This window comes from Fomitopsis serialis (assembly GCF_022376445.1).
Source record: "Fomitopsis serialis strain Sig1Antser10 chromosome Unknown B0H18scaffold_27, whole genome shotgun sequence".
Taxonomy (NCBI): Eukaryota; Fungi; Basidiomycota; class Agaricomycetes; order Polyporales; family Fomitopsidaceae; genus Fomitopsis; species Fomitopsis serialis.
Window position 1 is genome coordinate 278857 of NW_025954987.1, and position 26364 is coordinate 305220.

General features: G+C 57.0%; 8 protein-coding genes across 8 annotated transcripts; 4 read left to right on the forward strand and 4 right to left on the reverse strand.

Annotated features, from left to right (window-relative positions):
- Window positions 1–427: 427 nt before the first annotated feature.
- On the reverse strand, window positions 428–2267 carry B0H18DRAFT_1003049 (peptidase family M48-domain-containing protein). The gene is made up of 8 exons (XM_048028407.1): window positions 1902–2267; window positions 1741–1807; window positions 1374–1680; window positions 1244–1318; window positions 1176–1190; window positions 972–1124; window positions 853–913; window positions 428–794 (listed from the first exon to the last, which is right to left on the reverse strand). The coding sequence occupies exons 1-8, from the start codon at window positions 2153–2155 to the stop codon at window positions 581–583; spliced, it is 1146 nt and encodes a 381-aa protein (XP_047894299.1). The 5' UTR covers window positions 2156–2267; the 3' UTR covers window positions 428–580.
- A 115-nt stretch (window positions 2268–2382) lies between these two features.
- Window positions 2383–3663, reverse strand: B0H18DRAFT_283188 (uncharacterized protein). The gene is made up of 2 exons (XM_048037407.1): window positions 3435–3663; window positions 2383–3381 (listed from the first exon to the last, which is right to left on the reverse strand). Exon 2 carries the CDS (start codon window positions 3328–3330, stop codon window positions 2533–2535), a length of 798 nt encoding a protein of 265 aa, XP_047894300.1. The 5' UTR covers window positions 3331–3381; window positions 3435–3663; the 3' UTR covers window positions 2383–2532.
- Window positions 3664–4542: 879 nt separating this feature from the next.
- Window positions 4543–10241, reverse strand: B0H18DRAFT_1094423 (urea carboxylase; the record flags this gene model as incomplete). Its single annotated transcript, XM_048032381.1, has 25 exons — window positions 4543–4946; window positions 4995–5077; window positions 5130–5245; window positions 5294–5332; window positions 5386–5424; window positions 5480–5638; window positions 5688–5750; window positions 5807–5854; window positions 5913–6200; window positions 6254–6317; window positions 6359–6399; window positions 6454–6712; window positions 6770–6939; window positions 6993–7193; window positions 7249–7415; window positions 7448–7665; window positions 7719–7951; window positions 8005–8102; window positions 8146–8278; window positions 8338–8408; window positions 8462–8527; window positions 8578–8695; window positions 8745–8813; window positions 8873–9418; window positions 10224–10241. 25 exons carry the CDS (start codon window positions 10239–10241, stop codon window positions 4705–4707), a joined length of 3549 nt encoding a protein of 1182 aa, XP_047894301.1. The 3' UTR covers window positions 4543–4704.
- On the forward strand, window positions 10165–11458 carry B0H18DRAFT_1003075 (lactam utilization protein lamb). The gene is made up of 9 exons (XM_048028408.1): window positions 10165–10229; window positions 10280–10332; window positions 10407–10526; window positions 10579–10659; window positions 10718–10877; window positions 10934–10985; window positions 11041–11080; window positions 11139–11246; window positions 11303–11458. Exons 2-9 carry the CDS (start codon window positions 10309–10311, stop codon window positions 11366–11368), a joined length of 651 nt encoding a protein of 216 aa, XP_047894302.1. The 5' UTR covers window positions 10165–10229; window positions 10280–10308; the 3' UTR covers window positions 11369–11458.
- B0H18DRAFT_1003087 (uncharacterized protein) lies at window positions 11459–13829 on the forward strand. The gene is made up of 4 exons (XM_048028409.1): window positions 11459–12075; window positions 12131–13376; window positions 13431–13534; window positions 13587–13829. Exons 1-3 carry the CDS (start codon window positions 11862–11864, stop codon window positions 13495–13497), a joined length of 1527 nt encoding a protein of 508 aa, XP_047894303.1. The 5' UTR covers window positions 11459–11861; the 3' UTR covers window positions 13498–13534; window positions 13587–13829.
- A 1074-nt stretch (window positions 13830–14903) lies between these two features.
- Window positions 14904–16527, reverse strand: B0H18DRAFT_875555 (FAD/NAD-P-binding domain-containing protein; the record flags this gene model as incomplete). Its single annotated transcript, XM_048040435.1, has 4 exons — window positions 14904–15359; window positions 15414–15543; window positions 15594–15712; window positions 15772–16527. The coding sequence occupies 4 exons, from the start codon at window positions 16525–16527 to the stop codon at window positions 14904–14906; spliced, it is 1461 nt and encodes a 486-aa protein (XP_047894304.1).
- A 4166-nt stretch (window positions 16528–20693) lies between these two features.
- B0H18DRAFT_1118458 (uncharacterized protein) lies at window positions 20694–22533 on the forward strand (the record flags this gene model as incomplete). The annotated part of the gene is made up of 7 exons (XM_048033793.1): window positions 20694–20825; window positions 20889–21169; window positions 21230–21724; window positions 21802–21862; window positions 21917–22163; window positions 22221–22272; window positions 22326–22533. The coding sequence occupies 7 exons, from the start codon at window positions 20694–20696 to the stop codon at window positions 22531–22533; spliced, it is 1476 nt and encodes a 491-aa protein (XP_047894305.1).
- Window positions 22534–23349: 816 nt separating this feature from the next.
- Window positions 23350–25331, forward strand: B0H18DRAFT_1118459 (uncharacterized protein; the record flags this gene model as incomplete). Its single annotated transcript, XM_048033794.1, has 9 exons — window positions 23350–23393; window positions 23865–23926; window positions 23984–24081; window positions 24145–24242; window positions 24303–24349; window positions 24374–24530; window positions 24598–24649; window positions 24716–24747; window positions 24812–25331. The coding sequence occupies 9 exons, from the start codon at window positions 23350–23352 to the stop codon at window positions 25329–25331; spliced, it is 1110 nt and encodes a 369-aa protein (XP_047894306.1).
- Between the last annotated feature and the right edge of the window lie 1033 nt (window positions 25332–26364).

Sequence of the window (26364 nt, forward strand, 5' to 3'; positions counted from 1 at the left end):
TAAAGGCCCGTCGTGCCGGCCATCAGGAGATTCGAGAAGGGCACCGAACGGGATCAACGGGATCCAGATTATTGCGCGCAAGCCTGACACTTTCTAAATCCTTGACACCACGCAGGGGGCCACTAACTGGCAGAGCGAGCTCGAGAACCCCCTGTCCAGGTCTACTCGCGACGCAGTTCAGCCTGAGGCCGCACATACCCTATCACGGAGCGACCTACTGAAGACGCGCAAGAAGAGAACGACGGAAGCCAAACGGAAGCACTGTCTCGTTATCCTCGTTGCCGCTGTTTCAATTAGTTTTATTGCCACGTCCGCCTCCCGACCATACGCACTAAGTTCATCTCCGTCGCAATGAGAACATCGTCCAGGCAACACCTACGCCGTCGCGCCCATTACCACCGCCTCCGCTGCCGCACTACCACCCCACACCGCCTCGCCCCCCGGGGCACCCCTCCCGCCCCCGTGTGAGAACACACCCCGGAACGCGGAGAAGCTGTCACTTAATCCCGCACACTCTGGGCTTGCCGCCCGGATCGCGTACGCGTCCGGGAGCAGCGTCTCGAGTTTCTGTGAAAGCGCGTTAGCCGGCGTCAGAAAGCGGGGAGTGCGTTGTGGTGAGCAATATGCGGGGAGAGAACACATCAAACAGAGGGATGTGGGGTCGCGGGCGAGGATGAGAAACCGGTGCGTCAATGGGACTGACCTCGATGCGCCGTTTGGTCGGCGGGTGCGTGCTCATGAACTGGAGGAGCTGGCCGCTCTGGCCCTCAAGCTTCGCGAGGCGCGTGAACATCCTGACGTGAAACTGCCTTCAGCACTTTGGTTAGGGTCGGAGAGAGGATGGTGACCCACGCTGGCGCGGATTGTGGATCATAACACGCTCTTGCCATGAGCTTCAGGCCGACCTTGTCCGCTGTAGTGATTGCAAGCTGAGTAATCTTTGCTGCGCAACTCGGCGTTGCAGCGCATACCTTCCAGTTCGTGCATACGGGAATTGGGCAAGTCATATACAAGCTCTGAGATGAGCCTTGACAAGCCGAAATCAAGCCCCAGGATCGCGAGAGTGCTGGCGAGTACTAGGAGCACCTTAGCGGAGGATGTGCGTTCGGACATATGTCGCAGCACTGGGGAAGACGGTCAACAAGCCACATCCTTCTCATGTCAATGCAGCCAACCTGCATGACCAATCTCTGCACATACGGTCAGCTGCGTTCGGCATGTGCACGGTTGCCGGGCAACATACCATGCCCAAGGACAGCTGCCAGCCCTTCTTCGTCCTTAGCCACAGGCAAGATACCCGTGAACACGATGATATCCCCTGAAATTCACCCTTAGCCAACCAGACATATCCTGCTTCTGAGACGTAGACATACCAAAAGTTGCCGCAGCGTTGACCATCTTGTCATCATTCACCACCATCAGGTTCCACTGCTTCCCGCCCACCGTCGGAGGCACGCCGCTCGGATGGCCCACTGGCGCAGGCGTCCACAGCCCGCCGTCCGGGTCGCTGGGGGGAAGTGCGTGAGCGTGAGCGGGCTCTGACGGGGCGACGGTGCCGAGGTCGGACGCCTCGAGGATGCGCTCAACAACGCGCCGGACGTGCCGGGTGACGGGATGATTCGGCGGGAGCACTTTCCGGCCGTATTCAGCGACGAGTGCTTCGTGGGAGGCCTGGGCGAGCTGGGCGGGAGTGCGTTGAGCGCGAAACGTGTAGCGGGTGCGGGGGTGTCATGGTCGCACCTTCGCCTCGAGTTTGGGGCTCACGTCCATGAACCGCCACCGTCCCGTCTCCTCCACCTTCTCCAAGCTGCCCACCATGTGTTACGAGAGAGGGAAAGTGAGCAGTCAGTCTCGGACGCCACCTAACACGTCGCCCGTGAGCAAGAAACGTAGACACGCACTGTACGACGTAGTACACACCACCGGCCACGACGATCCCGACAACAAGCTTCGCGCGCGGATCCCACCGCTGGACGTTCAAAGGCTGCTCCGGGTCGACGCCAAACCGGACATAGCGCGGTCCCATGCGCCTGCTACTTGAGGAGAATAACCGGGCGAGCCGGGCGGGGTGCAGGTTGGTCGGTGTGCGGGCGTGAGCGGCATGTGCACGTAATGGTGTGGTGAATGCACGGAGGTTCTTGAGTGGGGAGAGCATGGCTGCTAGGGGAAGGCCCACAAAATTCCGTAGTACGCGGTGGGACTAGTTACAGAGATTTTACGCAGAACTTGCTAAGTTAGTGTCGGGAGGAGGAGGTGGTGGTGGTGGTGAGGTGAGCGCTATGGAGAATGAAAACCCCATTACCAGAAACCCTTGCACGAGTTCATGACCATCATTACTTATATCCCAGGAAACTTGAGCCGGGTACATTGCGACCATACTATGCATTTACCACATCTACGCGTCCAGTAATACAGAATTACACCATGTTCGGTTCGCACAACTTTTCAACTCGCTCGAGTATACCAACATCATGCTCCATCTGCATCAACCCTCCTCGCCGCATGGAGGGAACCCACACCATAGTTGGTCATTCATAATCGCTGGGTAGAATGCATCACCGTGAACCCGGCCCAGTCAAAGTCGATCAGCATGGCATTCCACCGTTCGTCTGAGCCATCGCCATCGGATCGACGAACACACATGATGTTGGGAGACCGTAGATCACCAAAGACGAGGTTCTTGTCATGAAGCAGGTTGATGGCAGTCTTGACGTCGGCGTAGATGCTGTACGGGAGGAGCTCCTTTCTCTGCTCGAACGACCACGCCATCTCGCCGTGAACACGATCCATGACAATCATGAAGAGGCGATCGTACACGGGAATGCAGGCGTGCAGATTAGGCGCCAACCCGGCTGCGGCGAGGATGCGGTGGGCTTCTTCGTTGTAGCTCGCGGTGAACTTGACGAGGACCTCGACTTCGCCGTCGGCAGTATCGCCGGCTCCTGATGCCAGTGACTTGGGCATAGTGGCAACATAGATGCACGAAGACCTCCGATCTGGCGACTCCGCCATGAGATAGAGCTGCCCAGCGCGAGACATCCGGTGCGTGAAAGTCAAGGATGGTATGCTGTCCTTCCAGGAGGGGTCCGGCAGAGGTGAGGGAAAGAGATGTGCGATGCTGATGGGAGGATTCGGAGGTGCCGCGTCGAGTCGTGCATAAAATGCGCGAAGGTCACTCACAGCGAGCTGAACAGCCTTGAAGGCCCGCGCGACACGGAGAACGTTCTCGTTCCGGTGGAAGTCCAAACGCAACCGCTCCGAGAAGACACAGTCGGTATAGGGTCCGTCGGTGTACATGGCAATCCCGATCTCGAGGAGGTCACCCATCATTCCGATCAGGATAGCAGGGTAGTTTGACTGGCGCCGTCGCTGCCGTACCAGCTAGAGTACCTCGTCAGTGACACCGTCGCAGTACATACAGTCAACATTCAGACTTTGTCATTGTCACCTGTTACGATTTTCGCGTAGGATAGACCTGCTTGCAGAGATGCATCACCACCCAACCCGGACTCGTTCTTGATTATCACCAAGCCGAACGGGCGTGAGCCGCCAAAAACCGCATCAAGGTGGTGTCGCCGATGGATGTGTCCCAATCGAGATCGAACCTGAAGATTATCTTTAGGGCATCCCGAATGGCCTCTGTCTGCGCCTCCTCATTCTCGTAGCTACACAAACCTGTGTCATAAAGAGATGAACCTGTTCGAACTCTGAGAATTTAGTTCGCTCTCGGGAAGATCGAAGTCAGACGACGAAGACGTATGCAGCAAGCCCAACGTAGGGTGGAACAAGGCGACTGGAGGACCATAGTTGTTGTGTGGTCGTCCCGCGTGAAACGGTCATGAGGTCGTTAACGACTTTCCGTACGCCTGAGCTCGACAAACTCCATCCGACCGCAGCGTGGTAGCGATCTGAGGAGTCATGAGCCTTCCTCTCCCTTTCTGATGAATAATCAGCTGACAGCCTAGAGGTATAACAAGGCTACGTACTACGGATGACCTTCCTATGGCTAGCGGCAAGATCTCCCACGTCGTCCAGACTTTCCAGTACTAGACGCAGTGAGTGATGTCCGTATTCAGAAGAGATGACTCACTCTCTGGCGTGACAAACAGGATGTGACAAATCAGGTTGTGGTCCTGATGGGAAAACATACGAACTGGGAGCAGGGGATGATTATGGCGCCCCGAGCGTCTTGATTATCGCGAAGCCATTTGCGGCTACGATCGATCGAGTAACGTTTCATCGGGCAACAGCGACAATCCAGGGGGCTAGTATGGTCACCACCAGCCAGCAAATCAAAAGATGCACACTGAGTAAATGTGTATCCGAGTCGAGATCAACGTCCAGTCCACGTCGTTTCTTGGCTTTGAACATAGCGGCCTTGACTAACGTCTTTATAAACTCTTGCTGCTGATATATACCTGCATCTCGGTATGGATGGGGTTCGTAGGATGAGGATAGAATATTGCGTAGTCGTCTGCCTCGTCGTCAGAAGACATGATGATGGTTTGGGATAAGTTCTTTGGTTTGGTTCAACTTCTCAAGTTCGGACGGGCCCTCCAGCTCACCTGCTCTTTCACACGCCTCAGCCTCAGCCTCAGGATGCTCGGAGTCGGAGCGGTCGTGGGTGGTACGAGGTGGTACGAGTTGGCTACGAGACCAGCGCAAAGCCTGTAACTTAGCGTGTGCACAAAGATAGTTCTGAGATCATTTGAATACTACGAGCACATCGCCGGACCCTACGGCCGTGCCCTCCTTCACGCCCTTCCCGAATCCGGCCACTGTGCGCCCGATGTTCTCCTCGCCAGCCTCGACATTGACCTCAGTTTTCATAGCTTCGAGGATAATAAGCACATCTTCGCCAGACTTGACCACGTCCCCCGGCTTGCATTTGATCTTCCAAATGGAAGCCGTCAGGGAAGAAACGACTGTCGCTGCCCCATGAACTCCTGCGAACGCAGTGAGAACCAACAGTGAAGATTGATAAATTCACTGACCAACAGTGTCGTCTCCCATCTCCGTCTCTTTCGGGGCTTCTTGCTGCTTTTGTACAAGCCATTTGCTGAAGAGCCCGCGTTCCCTGTGGTGCCGAGCGTAAGTGGTGATGGGGTTGGCGATGCACGAGTACTTGCCTTGTTTCTTCGATCTTAACCCCTTGGGCTTGCTTCTCCTTGAATATCTTTACATCGTTCGCAATGCCCGACACGAATTCGTTATACTCTCCCATCGAGAAGTTACGCTCCTCGATCTTCCGATCCTGTAAGTATATGTACCTGAAAGGGCACTGACGGCTTACCTTGAAGACATAACGGCCAGCGTCGAATTGTGTCTCTGCCTAGAGGGAGCATGCCGTGAATCTATAGTCAAAGGATGAGGGGACCAACCCACCTCAACATATTGCTCCTCAGCTACGGGCTCGAAAACAAGCTATTGGATGCGTGATGGGTATCGGCTGCGAAACGGCGCTTCGCCAACAGCTTACTTGATCGAATGGCTGTAGAAGCCATGGCTGGTCGGGTCCGAAGTTCCTCCCTTTGCCCCACGTCTGCCAAGGGGGCAGCGTACGCCCGTACAGTTGGTATCCACCTGGGGATTCGATGGGGTATATCGCAGCAACCAGGCCAGCGATGCCGACAGAACCCTGATCTCAATCAATCTCAACACTAGCAGCCCCAAAGACGGCGACTTACACGTGGAGTGTATGTCCGTGAAGGATTCATCTTCTGACCAACGAGCCTGCATCGCGGATCGATCTGACGTGAATTGCATAAACCAAAAGGTCAAACGCCCTGTGACAGGGCAAACTCACCGGGACGAGGAAGGGGCATGCCATGTAGAACCCGACTGCAAAGACAAGCTAAATCAAGTGCAGAGTCAGCAGGAAGCAATGTGATCTAGACCCGAAAAGACCTCACATATTCTGACTTAATCAGCAGTCGCAATGCCTCTTCCGCACCACCGTCCAATCCGTTATTCCTCGCTAGGTACTCGATATTGCTCGGCAGATACGCTGCCTCTGCCCGAGTCGTGCGCATGTATCGCTCAAGAGCTTCCCTGCTCCAGCGGTCGTTCAAGACAATGGGGAAGGTGATCCTCCGCGCCGGGAAGACCATGTCCTCCAAAGTGTCCGGCAGTGACGACTCAGCCTCGATAAGGACGACCAAGAGGTCGGCTTGCGATATTGTGGACGGATCGTAGCGCACCTAAGGAGTTGAGTCGTCAGTCAAGATCATCGCTGTCCAGACCATCAACGCACCATCGTCGATCGAATGCAAGGGGCTAGCGACCATACTCCATTCACTTCTCGTTGTCGTATCTCCCTTCGAGTGCATGAATTCTTGCCCGCAGATTGAAGTCCAACTTCATGTCTCCGTATTCGACCAGTATCGCGGAGTCGCCTGCCTGCATCCGCCTATAGTCAAACAATCCTGGGCATCACCGAGCGTTCTGTCTCACCTGCCGAATCACGACTCTCGGACGCACGCTGCCGGCAGCAGGCTCGATGACGTGGATCTTTGGATCCTGAGACAAGTCTGTGAATGTTAGGGCGAACATCGCAGGAGGGGGCACATCTAAGGTAGTGTCCTTCGAAGAGACAACGCTCTCGATCTCAGCAAAGTATCGCTTGCGCACAACTGCAAGTTCCGTTGCTTGCTGTGCGGAGATACGACGGAACTGGATGGTAGACCCAGGGCGTAGTTGTCCAATCTTCCACCTGCACAAACGATCAGTCAGCGGACCGCCCTTCTGAAGTAGTACTGTGAAGGCTTACAGTTCCTCAGTCGCGACAGTACAGAAACACATGTATCCGCCCATATCAGGCCCGTCATTCGTCAATATCACAGGAGTGTCTCCGTTGACGTTGATCGTCCCGAAGGCATACCCATTGTCAAGCACATTCGACGGGTGCGAGCCGCCTTCACCGCCCGTCTCTCTCGCCCACTGCAGAGGCGGCCTTCCAAGCGGATGCCCATGCGGTTGCTCGACGCGCTCACTTTCCAGCGGGTGTCGAAGAACTCCTGAATCCCTTCCGTAGTGACGAACTCCTCGTCAGAGTGCGGTCCTGCGAGGCAGTAGACGACCCAATCCACGGGGTAGACGGGGATCAGCGTCGGTGGGACTTCAACGGTCCGCTCGTCTTGGAGCGGTGAGCAGGCCCCGAGGGCGATCGTGTCGCCTGCATGCAATGCACGTCCCTGTACAGACGAGTCTGAGTACTCTTGCTAGATGTTGGGCGGAGAAGAGGAATACCTGGTAGCCACCCAATCCACTCGACGTCGACTTGGAGCCAAGATACTCAGGAATCTCCGGGAAGCCACCCCTCACAGCGAGGTATGCCCTGAATCCCGTGTCCTTGACCGTCCCAACAGCGACCTTCGCGCCAGCCGGGACCACGACGCTCCGCCACATCCCGACGTCTCTCCATTGACAGTCACCTTCGTGGCCGCACCCGTGACGGCGATGACTGCTGCGACATGGAAGAGCAGACGGCATCCTACGAGCGTAATCTCGAGTGCTTCCGTCCCAGGGTCGTTCTTCACGAGCATGTTCGCGGCGCGGAAGGCGAGGGGGTCCATCGGTCCGCCGCGGGGGATGCCCATGCCGATCCGGCGGCCGGGGTAGTCCTGCACGGATGTCTCGAGACCTCCGCTCAGTACGTCCACAGCCCTGAGCGCTATACATGAGGCTGCCACATATGATCGGGATATTATGAGACTTACTGAGGTGTGAAGGCAAACGTGTCGAGGAAAGTCGTCACGGCGTTCCCTGCTTTGAACACGTCTGACTCGCATATGGCCTTGAGGTAGGCCATGTTATTCGGTGGCCCATGCACCTTGCTCTCTGAGAGAGCTTGCACCATTCGTGCGATGGCCTCCTCGCGCGTCGGTGCGGTGACGACGAGCTTGCAAACTAGCGGGTCAAAGTATGGTGTGATCGTCGTCCCAGTCTCAACCTGCAGAAGCCTGTCGTCAGCAGAGTCCGCCAAGTCCATGTCATTGCTCATACCCAGCTTTCTACACGTAGCCATTCGGCCTGCACCAGCTCGACGTGCTGCAACACCCCCGGACTAGGCTTGAACTGCGCTGCCGGGTTCTCGCAGTACACTCGCGCCTCAATTGCGTGAAGCTTTCTCCGACTCGGAGGGACGGAAACGGTCTTGGTCGAGCTTGTCCGGGAAGAGACCGCCGTCGCGTGTCTCCCTTTCCGCGATGCCTTGCCGGATCATGAGCTCGACGATGTCAAGTCCGAAGTTCGTCGCTTCTGTAATGGGATGCTCGACCTGGAGCGACCAGGCTCGGTGTGAGGGCGCAAGCCATTTGTGGAGGAAGGGAGACATACCTGAAGGCGGGTGTTCATCTCTAGGAAGAAAAACTCCTGTGAATCATCGTCCACCAGAAACTCAACAGTGCCTGATACAGGTCAGTACGCTCGTCAGGTCCTGGATCGCCGTTATGGTACGTACCGGCCGAAGCATACTTGATACGCTGACAGAGACGCAACGCAGCGGCGCTCATTCTCTCGAAGACATCTGAACGTGTCAATGTGAGCATACTGTTGGGGCTGATGCGTCCAACATACCAGGGTGTCTCGTCATGAACGGACTCGGAGTTTCCTCGATGACCTTCTGGTGTCTACGTTGCACACTACACTCTCGTTCACCCAGGTGAATTGCGTGACCAAGTCCATTACCGAAGACCTAACAAAATTGTCTAGTACCAAGACTTGTACAGAATAGCCTACATTACCTGGATTTCGATGTGCCGTGCGTGGGGGTAGTACCTTTCCAGGAACACACCCCCATGCTTGAACAATGACTGCACAGACACATAGACATGATTTCACAGCTCGAGACGCAGTCTACCGCACGGCTCACAGTTGCGCGTTCTTGCGTCGAATGAAACCTCATTCGCAGCTCGTCTGCAGTGCGGCAAATCGCCAAACCCATGCCTCCACCACCAGCTGTTGACTTGAGCATAACAGGATAGCCGATCTTGTAAGCAACCTCCACCGCTTCGTCCTCGGTCTCCAGAAGTCCGTCAGACCCGGGTACCAAAGGCACATTCACCTCGATTGCCAAAGCCTTCGCCTCATGTTTGAGGCCCATGGCCTGGATCGTCTCCGGCCGAGGACCAAGGAATGTCATACCCGCATCCTGAAGCAAGCTTGCGAAGTGAGTGTTCTCAGAGAGAAATCCGTACCCAGGATGCACCAGCGTTACGCTGCGCTCCTTGCATATCTCTACGATCGCCTCCGCGTCCAAGTACCCTCGCGAATTGGAGACAGGGTCCGGGTCGTCCGGACGCAGCGCGACCGCCTCGTCGGCAAGCAGGACATGGGGCGAGGTCGCGTCCGTGCGAGTGTAGATGGCGACGGTCGGTATATGCAGGCGTTTCGCCGTGCGGAGGACGCGCACGGCGATCTCGCCGCGTTGGCGACGAGTAGCTTCTGTTGCTGGAAGGACGAGGTCATCGTGCGCGGATGCGAGTCGGACGCGCGCTAGGGTTCGGCCTTCCGTGCACCAGGTGCCCAGCTTATAGGCAGACCGACGCGCTCCATGACGCTGCTTGTGGAATGATAGGAGACCAGGCTATCAGAGGGACAACCCGCGATATCTCTAGATCGCCCTCATGTGAGCACACATATATGGGACGCGAAATTACGGTTCACGTTCAGCCTATCGAGACGGGATGGATACCTCGAGATTGCCTCGAGAGAAGCGTCCATGGGAGTAGAGCCTGAGATACGCACGAGAACGCTTAAGTGAACAGCCCGTAGGCTCCTCGCACTGCTGTCCCTTCATCGACTATCGCTCTCCTGGCCGTGTCCAAGTCACTGTTCCCTGTCATCTACAACACGCCAGAATGCGCGCGACTGTGAACTGCGATATGGGAGAGGTGAGCATATCGCCTGGTTGCGCGGTGATTGAAGTCCTCGATGCAGAGATATACAGGAGTTGAAACACAGAGTCGTCTGATGACAGCGCGAAAGACTAGACTGTGCTGCAGCAGCACCCGCTCGCATACTGGATATCCTTGGAGGTCGTGGTAGTCGGTAAAGATGAGATCGTAGACGCCGGACTGCCCGTTACGCTTGACCTCATTCATTGACGAAATGGCTTCAGCCTGTATGCATTCATGGGCCAGACGATTGCGCAACCTTGCATACCGATATTGCTCATGCGGAAGTAAGCTGACGGTGGTGAATTTAAGGGTTTTGCCCTCTACACTATAGTGAGCTGCCATAGTGCCGAATCTTAAGCATCATTGCCGGTTGCTTACAGGTACTTGACAGGGAGATGATGAGTCCCTCATGAAGACGATCCATATGGCTAACGTTGCTTGTGGATTTCATGCATCGTGAGTCCTTTGAGAACTTACGTATATCCGTCGGTTGACCCACTTATCAAGGGATTTCAACATATGAACAAGACCGTTCTCCTAGCCAAGGAGAACGGCGTCCTTGTCGGCGCGCACCCATCGCTGCCTGACAGGCAAGGATGGGGTAGGCGTGAGATGGTCATTGAGCCCGTACGTGGTGCACGACTGTTCCGTCACGACAGTGCTGATTGGCAGCCATTAGGAAGAGCTCGCGTCGTGCTTCATCTACCAAGTTGGCGCACTCACAGGTTTCCTGAAGCTCCATAGCGTGGATATGTATCATGTAAGCTATATATATCTCGTGCTTGTACATGATCGCTCGCTGAACTTCCGCATACAAGATCAAACCCCACGGAGCTGTCTATGGCATGACCGCCCGTAACATGGATCTCGCTCGCGCAGCGGTCGGAGTGGCCAAGACGTTCGGAGTCGCTTATATGGGCCTCGCTGGGACATGTCACCAGACTGCCTGCGAAGAGCTCGGCGTCCCATTCATCACCGGTAATTTCCATCGCCTTGCGTGCTGAACCGGACAGCACTGACAGACAGCATCACAGAGTGGTATGCTGATATGGAGTACGCCCCAGATGGCAAACTCCTGATAACCAAGTTGGTCTCGAACGCTGTGGACAGTTCTGCTCAATAATCTGACCCAACGAAACAGAAAACACGATCCCATCACACTCGATGTCGTCACAGCCCGGGTACGCTTCATCTACGTCCGCGTGTTATAGGGCCAGGACGATTGACATGCACACGTAGGTCTCGAAAATGCTCTCCGAAGGTCTTATCACGGCCAAGGATGGTACCTTCTTGCCTTTGGGCACCGGCGTTAAGGACGTATCCATTTGCTGCCACTCCGACACTCCGGTTCGTCCGCTCCGACTACTTCTAAGCACTCGAAACTTACAACGTTCACTTTCAAGGGCTCGGTCGAGATTGCGAAACTCGTGAAGACCATGGTGGACGAGAACAACGCACACTTGAACTGATACTAGCGGTAGTCATTGGTCGAAGATGCGATGATGTGTATTTGTATCGATGAGATGCAAGATTGTAATATTGCCGTGTTCCTACTCTCAAGTACCGGCACTGGCAGCGCCACGACTCGTCAGTACAATGCACGGCAGCCGAACGTAGATGGTAGAAGTCGTCCCGCGAATCCCGTACTCCAATGAACAATCACGTGAGGGGATTTGCGGGCGGTGATTGGTGGGTGGCGGTGGCGTATTCCGCCTTTTGTTCCGTCTTTCCAAGTCTCCTCCGCGGCCGTGAACAAGTATATGAACGGACGCCAGAGCAAGGACACCCCTCCGTGTGCAATACCCTCCTGCTATCCTGCAGGTTCCTACAAACAAGTGTCGACTGACTCATTGTTTTGCTACCAGCGGTCACGGTGCAGACTCGGGTTCGATCAAGGACTCGGAACGCCCTGCCACGGACCCTGCCACTGAGGTCACGCCGGTGTCATGCGATATTGAGAACATGAGGGCCTCAATTTCCTCTTTGCCTGCCGAAGTGGTCGAGATCATTCTGGTGAACGCCGCGTCCGGTGGGTTCCCCTCAGCGATAGGAGCACTGTCGCAGACCTGCCGCGCCTTTCATACTCTGATCTACGACGCGGCCGATCACCACCTCTGGCGAGCGATATTCCTCAGTACATTCGATGACCCTCGACGGCTTGCATACTATGACTTTAGTAAGTGGCCTGCGCTCTTGATCCTGACAGTGTAGTGATGTACAGCGGGCCTTAGATGGCTTCGACTGGTGTGGCCAATTTCGAGAACGAATCTGGGCGGCGTCCTTCCTCAAGCGGCACGTCCGACCGCTGCGTGTGCAGAAGATATACACGCTTCGGTCGCGCACTACTGCTACCTCCGTCGTAGACCTCACTCCCACCTACGACACGAACAGCAGCCTGAGGATGTTGAACGCGCTGCTGTCCGTCATCAAGAGCACCGCTCCAGACGAACATGGCCATTATCTACCCAATCAAGACGTGCGACGGACTGACCCCGTCGAGTGGGAGGGAATCATGCACAAGCGGTCCCTGTCCTACGCTTACCAGAACACCCCCGATTTCGCAGAACGCCTGCGAGGCTACTCGGAGTCCCTGAACGTCCCTTGGCTGCGGTCGGTCTTGGAGCGCGGTCTCCCCGCGCCGCTCATCACCAAGATCTCGGCGAACTCGCGAGACTCGCTATGGGACAGCACGCCCGAATCGCTCGCACTGGGCGAGCTCATAGCCTGCGCAGGGTTCATACCGGTCCGCAACCTCATCGAAGAGCGAACTAGCCGCCTGGCGTCGTCTTCGTCGGGCCACTCTCGTACGGAACCACACCCCTCCGGGGTCTCGGACATGGACATGTCCGCCGACGCGCAGAGACTGCGAGCGCACCACCGCGCGAGGGAGCTCGTCTACAGGATGGGGTATCTCAGCCGGCGTCGGCACTGGGGTCCATACCTCCCGGTCGCGCCGACAACTGAAGACGAACCCGTCCTGAAAGACAATATACCCAATCAGGGCGGTCCGCCCCGCGAACTTCGTCAGATGTTTCTGCGGGAACTATCCGACTCCGAGTCTGCCAGTGATCCAGACTATTTCCCGGACAATGGCGACACCACGTCCTCGCATTCCGTCGACGCATCCGACGACGACGACGGAGAGCCACCCCTAGTGGAACCCCCAGTCCAGTCGCGGAAAAGGAAGCGTGTCATACCGTCGGCGGAGCAACTCAACCCGGACTGGGCTTGGCTCGCAGCGGCGCGCATACTGGTCCAGAGCAACTTTGACGACCTCGAGAACTTCAGGATCGCCGACTTCCTTGACTGGAACATGTGGAGGGAGGTGTGGGTCAACCGTGCACATCTTGACCAACTCTGCTTCGTACATGGCGATGAATCGAGGGATGACGCAGATAGTCAAGCAAAGGTGATTTCAGAGGGTTCTCGTGACAATCAACATTATCGAGACTGGGCGGGCGTACAGGGAGTGTGGAGGTGAGTGAGCCACGTTGCTTGCAGAAAATTGCAGTCACGATCCTCGCATCGCAGACGAGCTGTCTTATGGCTTGACTACGCCGACCTCCAGCGTGAGTACAATCTTTGCCAAGAACCATGACTATGTCGCTCAAACCACCTGAGCGTTAGACCACAACGTAAGCACAACGATCCTCCCCGAAGAGCGCCCCTTGACATGCGTACATAAAGCACTACGACGGGTTTGACGACCCCGGCTTGAACGAATGCAAGATCGTAGTCCCCGTGCGCCTTCGCGTCGTAGGCTACGATGCCCCGTCGGTCGCCGCGTATCCAGACCGACCCACGATCCTAGTCGAAGGCGAGATGGGCGGACAGGACTTCGAGGGACACGAGGACGGCACTGCAGACGATATCCGGAGATTGCATGGCACGGTCAGCATGCTGCCTACGGGGCAGGTGCGGTGGAGCCTCGTAAGTACAAGTCTCGTTTGCCGGCCTGATATCACTGATATGTGTGCTGCGCCTTCAGACAAGCTCAGAAGAAGACGATCACGATACAGATTTGTGGGCTTCTGAAGGGATACAGATCGGTGCTGTCGGCTCCGACGCTGGCATCCTGGGCATGTGGACGGGCGCACAGCATGGGATGGCGGACCCGCTTGGTGAGTGGGCTTCGTTCGCGGTATCAACGTCTCTGAACGAAGATGCTTGATCGTAGGGCCGTTTTGGCAGTGGCGAGTTGCATGAGACAGTGTTTAGGGGCGTCGCGCCGGCGATGCCAATCTATCAATTGAGTGAGCTTTGCGCAGTTCATATACTGCTTTCGCATTAAACTCAAGTTTGACTCAGCGTGTGGCGGAAGAAGTCAAGGAACCAAGGGACGGTAACTTTGTATTGCTAAAAGACTTGGCTCGGTCTGGTCCTCATGAAAGTGTTCTCCGAGAAGCCTGCCTTGGTCAATGATTCTGAACACTGTTATATTTAGTTGTAATAGCGAATCTTCTCTCCGTGCTTGGCGTTCGAGAGCTGCCCTGCAACTATGCACAAACACCTATGAGGCACACCTGCAAGTCGATCGCACGTCTCGATCCCTTCTGTCTGTTACTCCTCTCTTTGCGAGTTGTTGACTCGACTAGCTGCCTGACATCGACGGCCCATCGAACTCTGGCAAAGGTACGTGGTCGATTCGCATCCGAGCACGATGGAAGCAGCAATGCGATCAGTTCTCGAGCTTCTGTGCCTTGTTCTGCAGACGTTGTGTTTATTCTGGTCCAGGTCCGCCAAGAGCACTTTGAGAAGTATCAACAACGAATGGCCTCTTGGCAAGAGGAACGTGCAGCCAAAGACCTCTATGTTTCCGAGACATGTACAGAACTTGCTATAATACAGCATGCATGTACACTTGATATTCTACACAGCCAATGATCTGTACATCCATCGAGTACCTGCAAAAGAAAGCAAACAATGACATGACCAAAACATGCAACAGAGATAATGGCCTAGATGAATAGGACAAGCGCGAGCCAACGCGGGGGTGCCTAGCACTCACAGCCGTCCGCTCTGCACGACACCACCGTGCGCCAGCGGGCCAATCTCGCGCTCGCCGACCTCGCGCCACCACCGGTCGGCGACCTCGTCCGCGTCGTACCCGAACTGCGCCTCGTTCTTCTTGCGGTCCGCCCACTGGTTCGGGTTGCCCTCCATCATCTCGCCCTCCGTGATGACCTCCCCGCGGCGCTGGCGCTCCAGCAGCGCGAGCTCGGCCTCCATGGCCTTGCGCATCTGGAAGTCGCGCGCCTCCTGCTCCGGCCCGTCGGGCAGGTGGAAGATCGTCTGGTTCAGGCGGGACGAGGCCTGCGTGGCCGCGGTGCGCGAGAGGCGCAGCGACTCGTAGGCGTACAGGAGCGGCTTCAGCTGGGAAATGTCGGATATGCGCGTGAGCAGGTTGCCGAGCACGGCGGCGTCCTCGATGGCCATGGCGGCGCCTTGTGCACGGTACGGCTGAGGGTGCGAATGTCAGGCCGGGGAAGCGCGAATGATGATGACGATACACACCAGCATGGGATGACACGCATCTCCTAGGAGAGCGACACGACCCGCGGGATGGACCCATGTGTCCAGGGGCTTGCGATCCATCAGACGCCACTTCAGGGTCGTGTCGACCGTCTTCAGCAGCCTCTGGATCCTGCAGGGCACCGTCAACGTATTGTCTACACGCGCAGACAAAAGTCATACCGAGGCTCAAAATCGGCGAAATCAGCGCGCATCTTTTCTGCGCTGCCCTCTGCGGTCCACGACTCGACCGAGCCATCGTCCGGGTGCAGCATGACGAGGTTGTACAGCTCGCCCCCGCGCTGAGAGCGCGCGTGTCAGCACCACATGCCAAGCGCGACTGTGTGAACGCAGTACTCACGACGAGGTACCCCATGATGTGCCGCCCGGGGCCCATCCAGCCCGTCATCTCTGGCGTCTTGACGAACGACGCGAGCTCGGGGTCGGCGAGCAGGGCCGCGGCGGGGATCGTCGCGCGGTACGCGGCGTCGCCGGTCGGGTGCGCGGGGTTCTCGCGACCGAGGACGGCTTTCTGAATGCGGCTCTTGATGCCGTCCGCACCGATGATGAGATCGCCGTGGATGACCTCGCCCGACGCGAGGGTCAGCGAGGGCGCCTCCGGGTCGCAGTCGACGACGGTCGAGTTGAGGCGGAGGTCCATCTCCTTCTCGGCGAGGTCGTACAGGAGCTTGTGGAAGTCGGCGCGGTGGATGTGGTAGTACGGCGCACCGAAGGCGTCCATGCGCTCCATCCAGCGTGTGTACGCGACCATCTCGCCGGTGCTGTACCTGCGGAAGGTGAGGGCCTCGGGTTTGACGGAGACCTTCCTGAGCTCCTCGGCGAGTCCCCAGCGGATGAGGAGGCGGGTGATGTTAGGCGAGACCTGGATGCCCGCGCCGACCTCCCCTATGGCCGGCGCAGACTCGAAGAGGGTGATCTTGTGCCCCGCCTGCGCGAGACAGTGCGCGGCGGCGAGGCCACCGAGACCGCAGCCGACGATGAGGATGTGAAGCGGGAGGGGGCTTTGCGGGACATGTCTGTGTGCTGCCAGGGATGCGGGGTGGTTGGGCACGACAGGGGAGATATAGCAGTGAGGAAGAACGGTAGGGCCGAGCATCATAAATACTCCCATCGAGCGTTCCGGTGAAGCAGTCACGATCCCAACAGACAAGGTTGGGATGTGCTCACGCTCCCGCGCCCGCACGCCTCCTCTTCGCCCGCACCCAGCCTTGCCTTATCCGGCGTCCCCGTGCTCATCCACCAGGCGCTTCCGAGGGCTGCCTCCTCCACTCACCGTCGCCTCCGCGCCCAAACATACTGCCTCAACGGATCTCTCTGGCGCTGCCCCAGTCGGCCACACCTCCGAGCCAGTTGCGTCCCCTCCGTGCCTCGCTTCTGCGGCCTGCCACTTCATGGATCCTGATGGGTCTTCGGGACCGCGCATCCTCGACCCGCTCCGCTTGCCACGGACATCACTGCACCCCGGATTCCAGCTATTAAATTACATATTGCTACCCCTTCCCGAAAACGCGTGGAGGTCGTCGGGCCCTTGTCTGACCTCCGCGTCGAGCGACCCGCACCTCGCCCACAAACCTCGGTCTAGCTCGCCTTCGACATTCGTCGATATGATAAAATCCTGATCTGAGAACGCCACCCCAGAGATACTTACCAGAACCAACACGCTCCGCCTGTGCGCACATCGACACTCGGGGTCTAGCGATATGGAATTGGCCGGCCGGCTGTCATAATGAAAGGACCTTCCATTATCCCCTTGGTTCGCAGTAATCGTTTAAGCCCCCGGGGCTGAAGTCCTACAAGGTATGCCGGGGCCGAGAGGCTCTTCTCGTCGCTCCTGGTGAACGATTCACGCGAACACGATGCAGAACTGAATGAGCTGCTGGCTCTCTCTTGACGTGTTCTATCTTCTCGGGATTGCTTTCATCCACTCAACAGACGGTCACATTCCCCTCTCAGGCAATCCCCTTTTGACGAGTTGGCCCACTGTTATTCTCCGTTGCAGACCATCAAAGCCGGCAAGCGTCTTTTGCCCACTGTAAGGTATGGCCCAGTCCGTGATGTTGTGCTTGTCCCGGCTTGTTCGTGAGTATCCAACGCCAGAGTCATATACAGACTGTGTCGGCCTCGAGGCTTACCTGCAACCCACGAGAATCTCAGTGGCGCCAACGCCCTGAGATGACATCTGGTAGACACGTATCTTGAGGCGCTGTATCGCCGAATCAGCTCCTGACCGAGCGGCGTGTAGAAGTTGGCCTGGTATTCCTGGTCAAGCATTCAAAATATAAGTACGTTGGCTCATGTGCATGGATGCTCGCAGCTAGGTTCCAATTGCGTGGTGCGAGACAAAGCTTGAACGCTATGTATGTGGTTGGATGCCAACAGCGTTTGGTTCCTGCTTGTTTGACTGCAAGGAGCAACACAACGCACCCCCTTGTGAATTGGGCCTCGATGACCTCCATGGAGAGCATCTACGGGCGCGTCAACCTTCTGTCCGCCGCCGGGACGCGCGCCTACTCCGCGCTGGTCGGGATGACATATCCAGGTCCCTGACCCACGGTCAACGTTGGCGGCTGTCTACGTTCTCCGTTCGCTCAGTCTTCTCTGCTCAACTGCTGGCGCTGCACGCTTGTCAGACCTATCAGGAACTCGAGAAGTTGAGCGGACTGAGGTAAGTGGATCGATTAGCGCCACACCTTCGTGTTTAGAACGCACCTCTCATAAGAGCCCACCAGGACGTTATCGGAAGCAGCGTCTTCGCGGTCTTCGTGTGCCCATGGGGAAGAGTCCTCGGGCGCACTACGCCCACGAAGCGCTGTGCTGTGCATGACACGCAGCCACAATCAGCATTCGTCGGGCACGGCGCATATAACGACCCTTGACCCTGGCGATCCTTGCATACCCATCGGGAACCCGAAGGGCGAAAGCACCGGGCGATTTGATGATGCGAGGGGCGTGCGCGACGGCCGCCGACGGGTTTGCGGTCGTCATGCGGGTCTTCGGACGTGCGCAATGCTGGTCATGCCGGCTGTTTCAGTGCATCCACTCATCTAAGGAGACTCTTAGAGTTGAGAAAGCGCGCCACAGTCTTATGCTTGATGTCATGTCGGCCGCAGTTTGGTAGGCGCGTACATGCGTCCATGAAGTTGACACTCGGATTTTTGTGAGTTGTCTGTATCAGAGGCACGGACGGCCAACTCTCCGAGTTCTTATGGCAAACTTCGGCCTTCCACCTGCACCTGGTGACACGCCTCGACGGAACCCACCCACCGTCGCACTGTGATAATGAGGAAGGCAACCAGACATGGGGGACCTACTGTGTTACTTATATTATCTCAATATTGCAGTATGCCAGCGGTTGACCTACGATATTTATCTCGACCTGAGTAGTAGGGGGACTGATTGTCATGGTCACGGTTGACTCAGATGGAGGACGTACGCTCGACTCCGGGACTGATCGAGCGGACTGACACAACTGGTGTGATGTCATGCGGGGGTACATATGATCGATCTCAGGAACTCGGATCGGGCGGGACTCATGCACGTGCGTCGAGCTCTGGGCACCCTCCACGTGGCGATAAATCCTCGGTACTTAACTTACTAAACTCTGACCATACTTACTTACTCTGTGGCAAGGGGCGTCCAAAACTCTAAGTAATTCACTGAACCGACCACCCCCGACCCAACCCCGGGCGAGTGCCAGGGGTCCAGAAAATACACCCGCGCCCACTTTTCCGCCCACTTTTCCACCTACCGTTGTTCAGCATCCCGCGATGATTGGAAAAGTTGTCAGGCCGCATCCCTGCTGCACTAATAATGGATGTGAAAAGTACGAATGTCAAGAATGAGACGGCTTCTTCAGTGGAGACAGACCGGACAGCTGTCGCACGTGATGAGAAACACGACCAGCATTCTTAGTCAGCCTCGACACGCCTCCAGCCTCGGTCACTCTGGTGAGCCCGAACTAGCGCATCTCTTTTGGCTTCGTTGGTTTCCCTTCAGCAAGAGGTAAGGCAATACCTGGCAATACATCCAGAATGAGTCAACATCCATTGTTTCCCTTCTAGCTAGCACCTATGATTGTTACCAGGTGGTTGCGAGTGTTTTCTGTTTTCTTCACCTCGCGGGCTGTGGGCGCTAAAAGTGGTTGGTTGGGGTCTCGTTTCCGGGGTCCTGCCTCGCACTTTTCAGGAGGAGGAGGAGGAGGAGGGGATTCCATTTAGTCACGATCGCGCGCCGTAGGGCTGGTCGATGCAGTGAATTAGAGTTTTGGACGCCCCTTGCTCTGTGGTGACCTACGGTCTGCAGGTTGCTCTGGGCTGAGGGAGCTGCCGCATAGGATCCAATCAACAGTCTCTCGCAATCCTGCCAATACACCCAGAGTATATGTCACCTCCAAGCCCTGTACTCTTCAAACTATCCCTGAGCCTCTCAGTTACTGTCTGCTGCAACTAGCTGGGTCCACCACTGGAACGTACCCTTCTCGCCGTGCAATTTTGGGAGGGAATTCGCGACCGGTTGTAATGCCTCCATAGATCGTCGTGGTCGACGACGGCAAATAAAAGTTTCGGCCCTCGTTGTCGGATGTCAACTCGCAGGAGTGCTCGCATGTATCCCTTTGGCACTGGCACCCCTAAGTCAAAAATTGTGGTATGCCAGGCCTCGACCGGTCGGACACGGTGCCGTAGGGAAACGTTTGCAGTTATCGCTGCCCTGCGAGGTCCAAGTCAGCGACTCCTTGTGATCGGTCTAGACCAACTGCATGTCGCCATATGTTCACAGCTCATTCGTCTTCTTCGGACACGGACAAGGGTTCGCGGTATCAGGTTCACGGGTCGTACCGATCCGTTATCATGATCAAGCGCGCTGCTCGCAATGGACCTGAGGACAGGACGTGGTCAGTACTGTATTCCCATGTTTGCGTGCTAGGATGGCTCATACTGAAATGCGCTCAGGGTAATCGTGTGGCATGTCCATAACCTCCAAAGGACGCTGCCGTTCCTCAGACAGAGGAGATACAAGTTCCCCGATCACGTTGGCAGTGTACGACTACTGAGCATCGCACCGCAGAAGCTGACCCAGTGGCAGTTTGTGGGTCCCTTCTCCAACACATGACCGGTACAACGCGGCCGTTACGAGATAAGAAGCGGGTCGCGCGAGGGAGGATGCTCCCTGGCATCGTCTGAACGAACCCCCACCAGGCCCCGATCGGGGAGTGGGCATTCTCCGCGGATACCTCCACCCCAACGCGATACCCGGCGAAACACTATGGATTCATACCAGTTCTATAATACGTCCATCGACGGGAAGTCCCCTCTTTTCACCTACACGCCTTCCCGCGCAGCCGGAGCTGTGAACGCGCTGGAGGCGTGGACACTCACCAATCCTAGCTTGGTGGCAGTGAGTCCCTATAACATACTGGTTGTACGGCGGATCGATACTGACGTTGTTGTCGCCATCTAGGATACCTCCTACACGACCAATTTATCTGGTGCAACTGTCGAGATCCAATGGACAGGCACCTCCATCTGGCTCTACGGAAGAGCGAGCGCGAGCTCTAGCTACGGGATCATACGTAGCTGGAGCGAGATGGTTTGGTTCGGCGACGAGGCGAACGGGACCGAAGGCGTCCTCTTCAGCGAGGCAGGCCTCTCTTACGGTTCTTACACGCTCGCCCTCTCCGTCAGCAAAGGACCGGTGACCATCTCGGGCGCGACGATCACCGTGGGCATGGGAGATGCTGGGTGAGTAGCTTGCCAGCCTCACAGCTCACGTCGTACAGGGCTCATATCCGTGTTATCCAGGTCATCATTGCAGTCACACAACCAGTCTGCAGCGACGGGATCCGGAGCAAATCAAGTCAATCCTTTCTTCCAGACCAACTCCAGGAGCTTTTGGTCCTCCCTCATCCTCGATGGCTCCCAAAGCATCCTTCGTACCAGCAACATCGGAGACTCGATCACGTTCACGGTCCAATCCAGCGTGAGCTTCGCTATCTACGGAACGACTGCGCCCGCCTACGGCGAGTACAACATCAGCGTGGACCCCCTTCCGGATAACCTCCCCCCAACTGCCCAGTACAACGCGTCGACGGCGTTCGAGGTCCTGGACGCGCTGAAGTTCCTGGCGACGGGTCTGGACGAGACGAAGAACTACACGGTGACGATGACAAACGCCGAGCGCAACAAGACCTGCGACATCGGCCAAGTCGTCCTGCACAGCGCTGTCCGAATGCACGTCCATTTTGTTCTCAAAGGGCAGACCAACGATGCTGATGAGTATCGTCATCACTTTGAAGTGTGAGCTCGAGCTCGGCGACAAGTGGACGTTCAACCTCACTAGCAAGTGCAGACCCATCCGGCACTCCACCCATCAGTTCCGGCAGCGCAACGTCTGGACGGCAGCGCCTCAACACGGGCGATATCGTTGGCATTGTGGTATGACCCCTCCTTACCGTGCTACGATATTCCGACTCACACCGAACTCAACAGCTCGGATGTGTCGCGAGCGTCCTCATTTTCTGGGCCACCGCCGTGGCCCTGCGACAGCGCCGTCGGAGACGGAGAATCGAGTACTCGATGGAGAAGCCTTCCACACCGCTCTACCGAGAATACCGATACAAACGCGCAGCTCGCCATTCCCCTGTCAGGGTTCCCGGAATCGATCTGATCGACCCGGACATCGTGGTGATAGGTGGAGAGCGTGAGCTGATGACTCCAGAACTTGAAGTCACACCCTGTGCGTACCGATGTCTTCTTCAACGACGCGTCAAGGTCTAATCATGCTCTATCGCAGTCATGAAGACTTACACTGACCTTGCCTCGCCCGCGTGCCAAAGCACCCATGCGTACGTATCACCCGCTTATTACTCCATGTGCCAAGCTAATTGTCTCTCGACAGGGAGCAACCTGCGGATAATTCTCTGCCAAACCAGCTCACGACAGAACGATCGGTTGCAGTCCCAGCAGAGAATGCAGACCGTCATCCCAGAGTCAGGCCACCGTCCTACAAAGCGGAGTGGATGTCTAGTCGCACTTCAACGAGAACAACGGCACAACAGCCTCCTTCCTCTTATCAGATGAAGCTGGAGGGCGAACCTGCTCCCTAAACATATCCCTTCGCCATGGACAACATATGCCCTGATGACTATCCACCGCTGGACTGGTGCGTCATGCCTGTCCATTCACCCCGGACGTTCTCACCGACTACGAGACAGCATCCACCCTCTCCTAATCCGTGCGATCGTCTCTATCATGAGCGGACACTATTATACATGTATCCTACAGTCTGTCGACTGGGACTGCCAATCGAAGTCTGTTGTAGGCTTGAGCTGACCAGGGATCATCGAAGATCCATACACACCGAAAGCGCCCCGGCTCATCTGCTATTACTCAGCCAGGACAACGCCGATCTGCGTTATGGGCGGCACACAAGCCGCGATCCCATGCTAATCCTCCGGGTCTAACCCTGGACAACCGACGTTAGACGCCACGGAAAACATTCCTCACTTACCAAGGCGAGTCGTTCCTCATTGATAGCAGGCCGAGTCGTACTCATCATCTCCCGAGATTGTCGTTTTTGTCTACGCACTTCGGCAGAGATATATACGGTGCTGTTGGTTCACCTGAGCGCGTCGCCGATAAGTACCTTCGAGAGGATCGCTCGAGCGCCCACGCGCCGCGTGCACGCTGTTGATGCAGCCCCTAGTGTGCAGGTTTGGCGACCCGCTGTCACTCAAAGTTTCAGCGCACTCAAGTCTCGAGGCACTTGGCACTTCCGAGGAGTGAATTCCCGGTGAATTCTCTGCTCCGAGGGGGTGTGGACTGACGCGGGCCGCCCGAGTTCCGAGTTCAGCCTTCTAGTATGGTACCCTCTCCCTGTACAGTCTTGCCTCGACACGATTGTCTGAGCTGGTGAGCAAAAGATGGCGTCGGAAGAGCAGGAGATCGTTGCTCTGCTCGAATCCAAGTACGTATCCGACGTATGGATTTCAAGTTGATGACTCCCCGGGCCGAGACTCGGACTGCTGACGGATCCACTACTTTCCAACCTCTGTAGTTTCATAACCAATTATTGCGAGCTCGCAACTTGCGGTGTGTGTTGTTGTTCTGCTCCAAGTCTGCAGCGGGACTGATGCGCTGCCAGTGTTGATTTTCTGCGAACACATCATTACGCTTCCGGATGAGATCCGCCTGGTATGGCGACGAAAACTCTCGATGTCCAGCCTCATCTTTCTGCTGAATCGCTACATCGTGTTTATGTACGGGGTCGTCAACATAGTCGGGGTGTTCCCATGGACGACTAACATAGTATGGTATCTCTCGGTGCCCCATTACCGCCAACATCGCTTACGCCTGTGATCTCGCCTGCCATAGGGGTCAGACATTTTAGCACATCGGCAGAAAAGAGCAAAATGAAGCTGATCGAGTGTCTTTGCAGATGTGCGGCCATAATCATGCTATACACTATCGTAACTATCCTGCTGTACGCTATCACCCCCAGTGCGTCGCCCCTCCGGGCTCCTCCACCCAGCCATCGTACTCACCATTAATGCACAGTATTCTCGACCCTCCGGGTTTACGCCATCGCGGGCCGCAAATGGCACTTCGCCGTCGCGACCCTCCTGACGGGCGTGGTCGCCGTCGCGTCCAATATCGTGAGTCTATGCGTCGTACGGCGGGCGTTACACTGATACTAATGACATGCATTGTGTGTGCAGGCAAACGCCGTCCAGGCGTCGCTCGGCTACCTGGTCTACGTCGGACCTCTACCCGTGTGCACGTACGACACGTATGACAGCAAGTCTGAGCACTGGAAGTAAGTGCTGCACCTGGAACTCCCCGCGCCCCAACACTCACTGACGTGCTCCTTTCCCAGACGTAAGCACCCCCTTCCCCCAATCGCATATGGCCTTCGCTCCTCCCGTCCGTTCTGACGCTCATCCCCAGTGACAACCGCCACGCGCGTCTGCTCGATCGTCTCCGACCTGCTTGTCATCACCGTGACCTGGTGGCGGACGTACGCGCTGAAACGGGAGGCAGACCGACTGCATATGCGCGCGTCCCTCGCGACGCTCCTCCTGCGCGACGGCACAGTCTACTTCGTGTGCGTCCCATGTCCACCCTGTGCTTGTGCTGAGGACGTGGAGATTGATGGGGCGGCGTCGGCGCAGGGCGATCCTCGTGCTGAACGTCGTGCACGCCGTTGTCGTGTTCTATGACGGGGTACGTTAGCCACCGCGGCACCTCTGCCTCTAAGGATGTAGGTCCTCACGTCGTTGCCGCTCGTAGAACGTCGTCTACGTGACGGTCTTCCTCAGCCCGTGCGTCGCCCCCCTTCCCCTCTCCTCCCGCCCTATCCTGACGTGACCTTCCCTCCCGGACCAGGATCCCCGCCCTCCTCACCTCGCGCTTCCTCCTCAACCTCCGGCGCGCCAACGACCTCAAAGACATCGACGTCCACCTCGGCTCCACGTCCTCGTCCACGGCCTCCCCCGACACCGGCTCGCTCTCCTTCGCCCTCTCCTCCGCCCCGCCCGACATGCGCACGCTGCAGTTCGCCCCGGCGGGCGCGTCCGCCGGCACGACGGTGGGCGGAGGGACGGGGACGGGGACGTTCATGGACATGGACGGGGCGCTCTGGACGGGGTTCGCCTCTTCCGTCGGCGACGCGGGTGAGGCGGCGGGGACGGGGACGGGGACGGGCGAGGGCGAGAGGGCGTGGAGTCCGTCGACGGAGTCGGAGCGGACGAAGGCGGAGGCGGACGTAGAGGATGGGAGGTCGCCCGTCGCCGGGTCTCCGATGTCGGCGGGGACGGGGGCGACGGCCCGTGTGCGCGCGGGACGCGGGAGCGGGGAGGGGAAGGACGGGGTGGGGGTGGAGGAGATAGAGCTGACGCCGGTGTAAGATGGGGCAGCGATGTTCTGTGAGACTAGAGTAGACCTGCGTTGGATGGATTACCAGGTCACCAGCTGGATGTGTACTTGCGAAGCGTACGACCTTATTGGACAGGGACGGAAGTCCGAGAGAACTGAGCGACTCGGGGGTCCTCGCGGCACGAAACGTATAACAGGTGTATGAAGTACATTGGTCGCCGGGTTCATACAACAACGGATAGGATAAATAGTGCTATAAGTCAAAGAACCATGCATTCGTCTTGCAAATATGACTACAATCCACCGATACCCTATCCTCTGCGCGCGTACGCAGCCCACATACAAAGTTACCGGCTCACCGCACGCTCGGAGTCTTCTTCATCGCGAATGCGTGCGACTCGCCGCTCGGCACCGTCCCATGCCGATCCCGCCCTTCGCCGTTGTGGTTCTGGGAGCGGATAGATGAAGCGGAGTGGGAGCGAACGCCTGCGCCGGGGCCAGGACCAAAGCTCGCGTTGCTGTATGCTTTCACGAAACCACTGAGGCCGAGGAGGCAGGTGGAAGGGGAGTGAGGGGAAGCGAGTAGACGAGGAGCGAGGGCAACGCACCGTTGTGTAGCATCGAGGTAATTATCCCGGTCCCATCGCTTGTTTGTTTTGATAGACACACCCTCCTTCGACAGGTTCACGCCTCTGTTCTTCAGGCTGGGGTGGACGGGGAGGGTGCTAAGCGAGGGGGCCAAGACCGACATAAGAGCCACTCACGATGCTTTCGTCGCCTCCGCAGCCTGTGACGTCGCTTTCCCGACATAAATCAAGCCATACAGAACCGCTGCAGCAATGGAGAGCGTCTACATGATCGTTTAGCACTGACTATCAGAGTTTTAAAGCATATGAACGACTTGCCAAGGCGAGGGAGATAAAATCAATCCTGTCGGTAGCGGCCGCATCAGCTCTCGGCATTCTCGACGCCACAGTCGGCGTGCACATACCAGCTTGCCATGATGTGGAACAGAACACTTGGTGGTGAAGAAGAGAGGAATTAGGGGCCGGATGCGCTAGTGA

What these genes read in the sequence shown, in the direction of transcription:
- B0H18DRAFT_1003075 (XM_048028408.1), top strand. Translation starts at nt 10,309, where the DNA reads ATGAAGACGATCCATATGGCTAAC. An exon ending in CGGCGTCCCATTCATCACCG is followed by an intron (nt 10,878 to 10,933) that starts GTAATTTCCATC and finishes ACAGCATCACAG; the next exon opens with AGTGGTATGCTGATATGGAG. An exon ending in GCTGCCACTCCGACACTCCG is followed by an intron (nt 11,247 to 11,302) that starts GTTCGTCCGCTC and finishes TTCACTTTCAAG; the next exon opens with GGCTCGGTCGAGATTGCGAA.
- B0H18DRAFT_1003049 (XM_048028407.1), bottom strand. Translation starts at nt 2,155, where the DNA reads ATGCTCTCCCCACTCAAGAACCTCCGTGCATTCACCACACCATTACGT. An exon ending in GGTGTGTACTACGTCGTACA is followed by an intron (nt 1,808 to 1,901) that starts GTGCGTGTCTAC and finishes CATGGTGGGCAG; the next exon opens with CTTGGAGAAGGTGGAGGAGA. An exon ending in CAACGCTGCGGCAACTTTTG is followed by an intron (nt 1,319 to 1,373) that starts GTATGTCTACGT and finishes GGTGAATTTCAG; the next exon opens with GGGATATCATCGTGTTCACG.
- B0H18DRAFT_1003087 (XM_048028409.1), top strand. Translation starts at nt 11,862, where the DNA reads ATGAGGGCCTCAATTTCCTCTTTGCCTGCCGAAGTGGTCGAGATCATT. An exon ending in GCTTGCATACTATGACTTTA is followed by an intron (nt 12,076 to 12,130) that starts GTAAGTGGCCTG and finishes AGCGGGCCTTAG; the next exon opens with ATGGCTTCGACTGGTGTGGC. An exon ending in GGCGTACAGGGAGTGTGGAG is followed by an intron (nt 13,377 to 13,430) that starts GTGAGTGAGCCA and finishes CTCGCATCGCAG; the next exon opens with ACGAGCTGTCTTATGGCTTG.
- B0H18DRAFT_283188 (XM_048037407.1), bottom strand. Translation starts at nt 3,330, where the DNA reads ATGATGGGTGACCTCCTCGAGATCGGGATTGCCATGTACACCGACGGA.